The following is a 12,523-nucleotide window of genomic DNA, read 5'->3' as shown; positions in this document are numbered from 1 at the left end:
ATTCCGAACAGCTTTACTGACGAGGAAGACAAATTGATTAAAACACAAATGACCAGTTCAAATATTAACAGTTACAAGACATTGAGAATGACATAGACCCTGCTATAATTGGGTTTTAAGGAATTATCACTACTCTGATCATGCAACAACATTTGTGAACCTAAAACAAACAGACTTAGATATGTTGTGTGTGCTTGTTGGACATGGAATATACCTCCAACAATAAAGGATTGGTTGGGTATGGGGGATCATATCACGATGAAAATGGAGTCTGAGTTATGGCTTTGGACATGGAAAATTCACAAACAAAATGGCTGCCAGGCAGCCATATTGGATCGTATCACGACGAAAATGGATATGCACATGTATGTCATAGAACGCTGTCCTAATACCAACTTTGAATGAGATCTGTTTAAGCATGTCTGAGTTATGGCTTTCGACATGGAAAATTCACAAACAAAATGGCTGCCAGGCAGCCATATTGGATCGTATCACGACGAAAATGGATATGCACATGTATGTCATAGAACGCTGTCCTAATACCAACTTTGAATGAGATCTGTTTAAGCATGTCTGAGTTATGGCTTTGGACATGGAAAATTCACAAACAAAATGGTTGCCAGGCAGCCATATTGGATCGTATCACGACGAAAATGGATATGCACATGTATGTCATAGAACACTGTCCTAATACCAACTTTGAATGAGATCTGTTCAAGCAATTCTGAGTTATGGCTTTGGACATGAAAATTCACAAACAAAATGGCTACCAGGCAGCCATATTGGATCGTATCATGACAACAATGAATGTATCATGACAACACTTTGGCTTTAGTCATTGGAGCTGGGGGAGGGGGTGTCAGTTTGAGAAAGCAGCATGTTCAATTCCACCCCACCCCCCCCCCCCCCCCCCACCCCCCCAAATACAAATTGGTTGGATAGGATGGCTTCCTTATACAAATTATTTCTGGTAATAGCTATCTCTTGTGCAAATGACAGGGTTGTTGAAATGTTGTAAACAGATCATTTTATTAGAAATGTAAGGGTAGGTAAAGGCTAGAATTTGCTTTTTATAGATTAAAAATTTATGAAGACGCCTTCATTGTTAACAAAATTCAATGAGAAATATCATTTAAAAATTCTATATATGCAAAAATATTTTAATGAAAAAATTAACGAGTGCAATAATTGATCTGTTTCTATGAAAACAACTAATGGACACCTGTTTATGGTTTTGACACCCCTATTTTTATAATGGTATGAACCAATTTGAGATTGAGGGGACTGTGGTAGGGGTATCATAATAATAGTTACTTGGTTGCAACTTTACATCATGTCGACTACAGATCCTCCTATGCATGACAGGATCAAAACCATTGTCATGGTTACTGGGACCTGACCTGACCTGACCCAAGATGGGAACATGTGATTGGTTACTTTTATCAATTCCAAAAGAATTATACCATATTTTGAGGAGCACTCTCCATATTTAGTGAGGAAATAATTTTTCACTTTTTGTCAAAACTGTCGAAAATATTTGGAAAGATGGACCAATATATTTATCATGAATGACACATTTAATGTGTGTACCTCATAGATTCCCTGGATTACCCAAATGCAAAGAAATGTGTTTTATTTTCATGTGACCCAAGTCTCCCCAGTGATGTCAGCAATGTCATGCCAACCTGAGGCTCCTTGAGCATGTATAATTACACACACCCCTGATCTCTGAATTTAAAGTGGCCATATGGATGAGAATGTGGTATTTATTTTGGATTTTTAATTGATAAAACAGCTTCACCATGTTTTTCTACTTGAAAAAAATAATGTTAAATAACATATACCAAGTCCATGTTCATAACTCAATACATTGCAAAAAGATACAAAAAGTGCAAAAAGTTTGTTATTGTACGTACAATAACAAACATTTTACACATTGTTTAATGTTTTGCAGTTTATTGAGTTGCAAACATAGACTTGGTATATGTTATTTCACATTATTTTTTTAAGCAGAAAAACATGGTGAAGCTGTTACATCAACTCAAAATCCAAAATAAATACCAAATTCTCATCCATATGGCTAATAAAATCAAATTCTAAATCACTCCTTGTTTTTACCCAACTCAGGGAATAGGAAGTTATTCAATCTGTAAATTCAATCAATATACTATAATAGTCCTGGTTGAGTTTCCTACCAATCTTAAACTATTTGTAAACTATTTGACTGACTGATTTTCAACATCCACAAAACTGACACAAATGCCACAATGGAAATTTTCATGATCATGAAATATTTTAATTAATGTACAACAATTTAATACATTGTATACATCAGAAAGATATAACAACAATATTAACTTTGGCTTTATTATTTAAATGAAATTGTTGCAAACCTAACACCTTGGAAGCACTAGTTGCTATCTGATATAGACACAATGTAAAATCCCTTGGAAGCTCTCTAAAGATTGCAAGGTACTGATTGGGTGGTAGACTGAAATTTGCCATTTTGGGCACTCCTGACATTGTTACCATGGCACTGCACATGTATACATACGTGTCTGTGTACATGTCTGCCTGTTTGTCCTTATGTCTATCTGTCTGTATGTATGTATGTATGTATGTATGTATGTATGTATGTATGTATGCATGCATGCATGCATGTATGTATGTACGTACGACATACATATGTACGTTTGTATGTATGTATGTACGTACGTACGTACGTACGTACGTATGTATGTACGTACATATGTGTATATATGTATGTGTATGTGTGTATGTATGTATTTATGTATGTATGTATACGTCTTTCTTTCCATGTGTGTACGTGTGTGTATATGTGTGTATGTAAGTATATGTCTATGTTTCTCTCTCTCTCTCTCTCTCTCTCTCTCTCTCTCTCTCTCTCTCTCTCTCTCTCTCTCTCTCTCTCTCTCTCTCTCTCTCTCTCTCTCTCTCTCTCTCTGTAAGTGTATGTGTGTGTGTGTGTGTGTGTGTGTGGTGGGGGGGGGGGGTGATTAGGAGAGATCCCATAACAGCATTTTTTTCAGTATAAGTGGACGGCAATCAGATATAATATAACTGATGGTTAGAGTCTCCTTGGTTGATTGTTACAAGCCAAAAGTTGAAATATATATCTACATATTCACATGGATTGTACAATTCTTTCAAAAAATTTTTTTACAATAATTATCTGAATGGTGTAAATGTTAAAACAAAACAGAAACATGTTATATTAAGAACACAACTCAACACCAACTGCAGTGATTGAAATGTTACAAACTTGACATTTGTTAATTATAACTAAATCTAGATCTGTTTCATGAAAGAAAAGAACATTACAACTCAACCCCAAATGATTGTAATTATATGCAGAATAGTGAGTGAGTACGATAATTGTTCCCTGTTTTGGAATGGATTAGATTTGATTAGGTAAAGCAATGAAAACTAGTATTTATTCTGCAATAAACAACCTTTCTGTTTAACAGTAGTGTATAGTACTACCAGCATTAAGTATGATCATAATCTATTAAGAATGGTTCTCAAAATAACCAAGTGTGACACTGTTGAAGGTCTGTGTGTAAAAACAGAATTAATATGCAACTGTGTATGTGGCACATTTCAAATTTAGCTTCTCTCTGAAATCTGACTTTTAACATTTAATAATGCAACTGTATATGTGGCACATTTCAAATTTGGCGTCTGTCTGAAATCTGACTTTTAACATCTTCAAATCTGAATGCTGAAAATAAAGATGTAACTTTATCAATTTACATCAGGTCTGGACAGTCTACAAACGTAACTAAACTTGTTACAATTTACACCTGGACGGTCAAACTACAACAATTTCCTTACTTTCTCAAAACTCAACAATTATTTTTTAAGTATACAGCAATATTTCTATTACATTGAAAGACGGATATAATATTTCTAAACAATTAGATTGATAGATTAATTTGGCAAAGTGCTTCACATAAAGACAGCTTTCTATTGGTAAAGTGCATGCAATCCCCATACTAGACTAATTAACGTATTAATGTGCAAGATTATAAAAAAAAAGTGGATGGAAGTATATACTATACAAGTCTGATGAATTTACTGAAAATACTTTACATTGAGAAAAAGTGGTTTTTGGTTTGAATTGATTTTTTGTCTACCACTGAGCTCATCTATATTCCATTCTTGCACACCAGACCTGATATTTCTACTGCGACACTGAGGTGCATTTTGGACGGTATCGTAAAAGGCTATGGTTTACAACTATGCTACACTTCTGTTCCTATTGTGGGTCTGTACTGAAGACAAAGCTGCACTGTCTAGAGGTTTTGTGGACTAGATAATGTATACAAGTACTGTCTCTGTTGATAAGCTTTGCAGATCTACTATACCTACTGTAAATGACATTAGGGCAAGCATAGAGCAGAGGGCAACCACTATCGATGTTACAAATTATATAATTATGGGGTCTAACCTTACTGGTATCCCTTATAACCTAACCTTTTCACCCTAACTCCCTAGCTTTGCTACAAATATGCATTTGTGTAAAGTCACTCCACTTTTCTACATTTTTGCCACAAAACTTATCATGTTCTTCAATTATTCTTATATTTGGCATTTTGAGCTGACTAGAGATCTTTCACTTATCTGTGTCAGTATCTGTAAGTATTTGGCTAAAGATCTTTCACTTATCTGTGTCAGTATCTGTAAGTATTTGGCTAAAGATCTTTCACTTATCTGTGTCAGTATCTGTAAGTATTTGGCTAGAGATCTTTCACTTATCTGTGTCAGTATCTGTAAGTATTTGGCTAAAGATCTTTCACTTATCTGTGTCAGTATCTGTAAGTATTTGGCTAAAGATCTTTCACTTATCTGTGTCAGTATCTGTAAGTATTTGGCTAAAGATCTTTCACTTATCTGTTGTCAGTATCTGTAAGTATTTGGCTAAAGATCCTTCACTTATCTGTTGTCAGTATCTGTAAGTATTTGGCTAAAGATTTTACACTTATCTGTGTCAGTATTTGGCTAAAGATCTTTCACTTATCTGTTGTCAGTATCTGTAAGTATTTGGCTAAAGATTTTACACTTATCTGTGTCAGTATTTGGCTAAAGATCTTTCACTTATCTGTGTCAGTATCTGTAAGTATTTGGCTAAAGATCTTTCACTTATCTGTGTCAGTATCTGTAAGTATTTGGCTAAAGATCTTTCACTTATCTGTTGTCAGTATCTGTAAGTATTTGGCTAAAGATCCTTCACTTATCTGTTGTCAGTATCTGTAAGTATTTGGCTAAAGATTTTACACTTATCTGTGTCAGTATTTGGCTAAAGATCTTTCACTTATCTGTTGTCAGTATCTGTAAGTATTTGGCTAAAGATTTTACACTTATCTGTGTCAGTATTTGGCTAAAGATCTTTCACTTATCTGTTGTCAGTATCTGTAAGTATTTGGCTAAAGATCTTTCACTTTATCTGTTGTCAGTATCTGTAAGTATTTGGCTAAAGATTTTACACTTATCTGTGTCAGTATTTGGCTAAAGATCTTTCACTTATCTGTTGTCAGTATCTGTAAGTATTTGGCTAAAGATCTTTCACTTATCTGTTGTCAGTATCTGTATTTGTTAACTCAATGTTCAAACTTGATTATGATGCTTTGATATGATATGGTTTCAATAAATGATTGCTCTACTAAAATAATGACTTCAATTCATTAAAGGTACATGCCACAGCAAAGCAAAATCAGTTTAAAGTAACAGAATTTTCTAATCATACCCAAACCAAACAACACACACACCAGTTAGAATGTGCTGGATAAAGACATTAATAGCAAAAATGAACAAATCACTGAAATTTTAGACAATCTACATTCTGAATTTGTATGATAAAGTGATAGTCTGATAACTTTGTACAATTCTCTCATACAAATGGCATCATACCATGCCAGTCAATCTCAGCTCCAGGCCATCTAGTGGGGGAAAATAGAAGAAAAACAATTTGGGTTACTAGAGGTATAAATACAATAATCACTTTCATCTGATTCTATATAAACTGTAAAATGAGAAATAATTCAATGGTGCTACTGAAATCAGGAATGCTATAAGAAAGGGTCTCTTCAGCTATTCAAAGAAAAACAGACAGAAAGGGAGAGCGGGACACAGATCAAGCGATGAATGTGTTGTGTGTGTGTGTGTGTGTGTGTGTGTGTGTGTGTGTGTGTGTGTGTGTGTGTGTGTGTGTGTGTGTGAATGTGGGTACGAGTGTCTGTGTGTGTCTGTGTGGGAATGTGTATGAGTGTGAGCGTGCGTGTGTATCAGCTAGTGGTGTGTGTGTGTGTGTGTGTGTGTGTGTGTGTGTGTGTGAGAGTGAGTGGGTGAGTGAGTGTGTTGTGTGTGTTGTGTGTGTGTGTGTGTGTGTGTGTGTGTGTGTGTGTGTGTGTGTTAATTCAACACTTCAACTTACTTTGTGTAAATTACATGTTCCAATACTGGCCTATTCCTTTCCCTTTCAGACGTAGCATAACTTTTTGTTACGAACTGAATTCCAGTTTTCTCACGGGTATCTGTACAACAAGTCAATATCAAACAAGAAATATTAAAAAACAAACAATAACAGACACATTCAATATTTTAGTTTTAAAGTGTACTTTGTAATCTTTATTGTGGGGCTTTATATACAACTCAGGAAAAAAACCCACTTTATTTGCTTACTTGTAGGAATGAGACAAGGTTTATGCAAAGACATACAATGTAATTAGTGTTGGTAATTTAGCAAAGTATAAACACCACAGGAGCTCAATTCCTATGACTCTGTTTATTGATAGAACACTACAACCACTGACATCAGACCATTGATGAACGGAACCTGTCACAAACAGGGAAAGTAAACAAATGAATTGGATTTAAAAATCTTGGCACAGCATGTTGGAAATACAGAGAGACAAGAATTACATTCCATCATTGGATAAGAACAGTTTTATGACCCCTTTACATTATAGTTCACATTCACATACATATTTGAAGTTCTCATAGCAATTCATGTACATGCAAAGAGGCCATAAAACTGTTCTTATCAAACCATGAAATGTGATATAAGTCTCTGCTGTTCCAACATGCAAGTGTTATTAATGCAATTTTTCATTTGTTTACTTTCCATACTCGTAATAGGTTCTGTTTGTCAAGGGTCTGATGTCTGTAGTTGTACACGTTATAACATTGAGTACACGTGTTACTGTTACACTATAACAGATATAAACAGACTGATAAAAGCATCATGTGAACCAACATCAAATGCACCCACTGTTGCTTTTGTATCATGATCAGAAACTGTTGTATTGTTGTTTTTGTCCAACTTTGCATAAAGTCTTTCCGCGGCTCACGTCATTCAAGCAAACACATCGGTGTTTTTTCATCTTCATTTTATCTTTACCAAATTATATCATTGATGATTTACTGAAAGAGATTTGCAATGAAGTTTTGGTTCCCTTTCACCAGCTAAAGATAATACTGATAGTTGCCGTCAGCATGTCTGTACTAGAAACTAAGAAAACATTTACTATATACCTATACTTAGTTTAGCATGTTCTATTGGTCCATCATGTTTTGTTGTATGCAACCCTGTGTAGTAGTACAGAGTAAAGCGATGTTCTCGTCTCCAATCACTCATCAGATCTAAACTTGGACTAAACATCACACCAGTTAGTTTGTTGTTAATGTGTGTGATCCAGATTGGAAATCTTGGAGTCCTTAACACAGTGTCAACCTGTAATATCAACATCAAGAAAAAATAAGTGCTAGTTTCTCAGTAAATAAAGACAACATTTCTGCTAGTTACAACATTTATAACAGTTTCAAAGTGAACACGATCAGAAACTATTGCTATGGGTATACACTGCTGTTGTTTGTTTCTGAATGGCTTAGGTCTTTAGGCAAGATTTGAACCATGATTGTGCCTCAGTCAACCCAGCTGTGTAGTTGGGGACCTGGTAGGATAGAGGTTGCAATGTAAATATGTGCTTACAGAGGCGGCAATAAATTGTATGTGCCAAAGGGAGTTGAGAATTATAATTTCATATTATCATTAGCAGGCCAAAGCTCTTAAATACCCTGAGAGAAAATGATGTTCTAGTACCTTTGTTCTTTTCCTATCTTCCTCCTCTTTGTCCCAAAACAGGAAACCAATATTACTACGCTCTTTCACGCCAGGAGCAGCATATAACTAAAGCAAAATAAACAAAAGTTAATAAATAAAGTACATGATTCAAAATAACTTGAAAATGACATTATAGTATATTGGACTGCAATAAAATTATTGATATTCAAGACACGTTTTATTAAATGCATATTTTACATTTAATACATTTTTTACATTCTATGGTTGCATGAAATACATTCTATGATGGGGTGAAGGTTAAGGGAGCTTGCATGAAATACTGTGCTGACAATACATCATGTGAAAGGATAGAATACTGGATTTCCAATATTTACACTTTCTTGCTCAGTCAGGTGTTATTAAGTCCATCTGAAAGACGATGTGGCTAGATTATTGGATTTTTAGTATACTTGTGGTGTTTCAAGTTAAAGGATAAATTACCTGCCCCTTGGACTTTCGACTTAAAAACTACACTACTACAAGTTTAATGTTGTTTGTATATGTTTACCTGTCCCTGGGACTTTCCTTTCTTGTCACTTTTCAGTAAAGCATCAATAATTCTAGGACAAGCCCTGCCAGTCAACATAAGATTAACCATAGCATATGATATATAATCATACGGTGTCAATAACTTGTCATCCTCCAAATCATGGACTAACCTGAAAAAATAAAACAAAGTAATTTATTCCTATTTAAATAAAATTATCAATTATTAGTATTGCGGGGGAGATGCACAAAGGTCATGATCATGGTCAACATGAGTTCAAATGATTGTGTTTGTCCTCCTTAATATTGAACTTGCAAAGCTGCCATTTTGAATGGTGCATTATGGGAAATGTACCATGCCACAGATAAACATAAATTAACCGCTGTTTAGACTGTAAGATACATCGTGTCACTCTGCCTTCCTCTCTCTCGATGAGTGAGGGCGCTCCATCACAGCATACCTTACAGACTAACGATGATGTATCAAATGATGTACAAATTATAACTGTGTTAAAGGGTAACACCACTTCAGCAAATAGATTTTTTCATAAACTATGGATTCTGGAGAGTCAATTCATAATTTATATCACCTACAATTATTGGCAATTTCAGAAAAACATCAAGTTGATCTTGTGCCTTCGTAGGGTATCTCTACTATGGGCTATTGCATCATGGGAGTCAGCAGAAACAATGTATTCATGGTTGCACATTCAATGAATATTCATGAGAGATGTTTTACAGTGAAAGGGATATGCACTCAGATCAAGTTGATGTTTCTATGAAATTGCAAGTAATTGTAGGCGATCACAACTACACACTGCAAGTATTAAATATAGAACCAAATATTGTCTTACCTATGTATATCTCTGGTTAGAATTAGACTATACACAAACAACAACACACCACTGCTTTCTTCTCCTTCAAACTATATAAAGTGGGAGAATGAGAATATTTCAAGGTAGAATAATTGAAAACTTTCCTTGCATAGAAAACATATGCAATTGTAGCATTAAAGTGTTTGTATGTAAAATGGAAGGGTTCAGATACAATTTGTGCTTGAAGTTGACTATTAAACTTTGGTTATATTGAGTAAAGTATGTCTGACACATCAGTTTACTTACAGAGGTTTGTTTTGACACTAGCAGTTTTAGTGGCTGCAAATCAATAACATCAAAATTACAATGTTATCAATTTATGTAGACATGAAGCAATCACATCACCAGTTTGAGTGCTCACAAAGTGAGGGTGTTATCACTTTATGTAACCATGAAGCAGCGACATCACCAGTTTCAGTGATCATACAGTTAGTATATCATCAATTTATGTCGCAATGAAACAGCAGCATCAGTTTTCCACTCAAAATTACTCTTTCTTCCCTATGTGAATATTTCCATACAATCATTTTCTTAAAAAGTCCCTCAATAATCTGTGACTTTATTTGCTACTTTTATGAGAGCATTTCCATGAGCTTTTTATGGAAGATGTACATTTTTGAATAACTGGACAACAAAAGTGTACTTACAATTTTGATATTTCTTCTAACAAATTTGAAGAGTTCTGCATAGTCATCAAATTCATACAAAGACAACTGTTGATGAATGTGATAAAAAGAAATTACCGTAAACCATTTAAAATATTCAAATCGATTCACACATCAAGTATTTGCAAAGAGTGCAATACTTCTTGTATTTCATTAGTTGACAAAAATTACATTTGAAATGTAGATACAAGACATAAGTATGATTGCTACAATAATTTCTCAAAGTTACAATAATTCTTTTACATAAATTTCTTACAATGCATTACTGCATCAGTCAACTATTAAGACCAGTAATGTGACAGCGCCCTCACAGGGCATAATATGGTAGTTGGTCTCTGTTGTTTTTTTTACACTATATCATTAACTGTTACATGTATTTGAAACTATGATTTGGAAGTACTCATGGTCATACCTATAAGCCATTTCATCAAGGTTTACAACAATATGGAACATGTAGCTTTCTCACCAAAGACAAATGAAGCATCCATGTCTAAACATAAAGGTATCCTATTGACATGACCAAAGCTGACTATTGTTACCTTCTCTATGAATCCATCAGTTCTGAATTCTTTACCAGTTCCTTGGAAATGTGAATGTGTATTAAGCAATGTGATGACAACCTTCTTCTCTTCACCAGCTCGCCATAGTATTTCACACAGGGCTTTGGCTAGGGCTATACTTCTCTCCAACTCACTTGGCTTCATATTACTGTAAATTAATCCATACAAAGTACATACGATAAAAATCAATATTGTCTTAGGTATCTAACCCTATTGTTTTATCTATAGATTTTATATATTTAGTATTCATTATTTTTATATATTTTATTTTAGATACATTTATTTTTGATATTTGTATTTGTATCTACATATCCCTCACCTAACTCTTACTCCCTAGTTTCAAAACAAATCTGTGTGTTTTAATTTTACAGTCAATCCATCAAAGCAATACAGCAAGGCTTGTTTGAACACATCGCTAATGTTTCTCAATTTTCACATGTACACCAACTGTTGGACTCTGTCCTCTTGGTTATTTCAATAGCACTATTAAACTGACATCTAGATCTAGCAAAACATTTCTGAGTAGCTAAATGTGATAATAAAGTATAAAAACACTTAAAGGGGATTAGCAATAGTGGGACAGGGGTGTTACTTTGGGGTCACTGGGGTCAGAGAGCACTGTATGAGTGGCTGGGGTCTGAGGGAACTGTACATGTCGCTAGGGTCAGAGGGCACTGTATGGCCTTGGAGGGGACATATTGCTAATATATCAATTGTATAATCTCAATGTAAACCAAATATTTTAATACAAGAATTGGATCCCCACTAAAATCTAATAACTAATCCTTGTTGCATTTGACAAAAGTTACAGTAAAATCCATCTTTAAAACAGAGAGAGAGAGACACACACACACATACACAGTGACATACAGTGACACACACAGTGACACAGTAAGTCACACACACACACTGACATAGTGACACACACACAGAAAGTGACGTACACAGTCACATAGTCACATACATACACAGTGACACACACACACTGACATAGTGAAACACACACAGAAAGTGACGTACACAGTCACATACACACACAGTGACATACACACACAGTCACATACACACACAGTCACATATATACACATGAAAATATAACCTCCATCAAACTGTTGTAGGGTATTTTAAAATGAAACTGTAGCCTAAGTAAATGCCTGCTTCTTTTTCTGGAAATCTTCACACATCCCGGTAAGGAAATACTGTCATCTACTACAAGTGTAACTTTGCGTGATGTGCATGTATCTAAACTTACCAGTTCCCGTCATGTCATCGGGATGGACATTACAAGTAGCCAATGAGAGGATCGATGATGTCATCTTTTCAGTCAACTGGTCAGAGGTTACGCGCGTTTGTTCTTATATCCATTACTCCACGCCTAACTTCCTGTCTACATATGGTCGAGCACTCCAATGGTCAATACCCTACGGCGTCTATGGTTCGTGGCTTACGGGAGTTTTCGGCGTGGCTGAGCTTTTAAAATCAGGGTAAATATGGTACTCTTCTTTCTCAGTTTTAAATTTTGACTACATGCTGGATAAAAAAGAGCTGTCAATATAACTTTTTAAAGGATAAATTGTCAAACTGAACACCTCTCAACACAATGCTACTTGATTGGGACTCGAGACTACACTGTCACTAGTACACTGTCGATAGTCGTTCGTTCGTGCCTTTTTTGCTACATTTTATCTAAAACGAAAGTCGTCGCATTGCTCCGAACCGGAGCAATACTATAACCGATGTACTGATTATTTCGCAACATCAGAGCAAGTGCCAGATAGGCATTCACAGTTTCCT

The 12,523-nt window shown here is 35.1% G+C and overlaps 1 protein-coding gene across 3 annotated transcripts in view; it reads right to left on the bottom strand.

The window, feature by feature from the left end:
* Positions 1 to 3,046: 3,046 nt before the first annotated feature.
* LOC144442350 (inactive ubiquitin carboxyl-terminal hydrolase MINDY-4B-like) overlaps positions 3,047 to 12,523 on the bottom strand; it is a 47,705-nt gene continuing 38,228 nt past the window's right edge. For 2 of the 3 annotated variants that reach the window (XM_078131667.1, XM_078131668.1), the window contains 8 exons: positions 10,709 to 10,877; positions 10,152 to 10,217; positions 9,484 to 9,554; positions 8,652 to 8,802; positions 8,123 to 8,209; positions 7,555 to 7,753; positions 6,455 to 6,554; positions 3,047 to 5,960 (listed from right to left, as the gene is read on the bottom strand). In XM_078131667.1, the coding sequence (XP_077987793.1) occupies positions 5,912 to 5,960; positions 6,455 to 6,554; positions 7,555 to 7,753; positions 8,123 to 8,209; positions 8,652 to 8,802; positions 9,484 to 9,554; positions 10,152 to 10,217; positions 10,709 to 10,877 (892 nt within the window). In that variant the 3' untranslated portion in view covers positions 3,047 to 5,911. The remainder of the gene's footprint in view (positions 5,961 to 6,454; positions 6,555 to 7,554; positions 7,754 to 8,122; positions 8,210 to 8,651; positions 8,803 to 9,483; positions 9,555 to 10,151; positions 10,218 to 10,708; positions 10,878 to 12,523) is intronic. The other variant, XR_013481630.1, reaches the window with a different exon arrangement.

The sequence above is a fragment of the Glandiceps talaboti genome, chromosome 11 (genome assembly GCF_964340395.1).
Source record: "Glandiceps talaboti chromosome 11, keGlaTala1.1, whole genome shotgun sequence".
In the NCBI taxonomy this organism is placed as follows: Eukaryota; Metazoa; Hemichordata; class Enteropneusta; family Spengelidae; genus Glandiceps; species Glandiceps talaboti.
The sequence above is the reverse complement of the archived record's forward strand: the minus strand, read 5'-3'. Positions and strand labels throughout refer to the sequence as shown.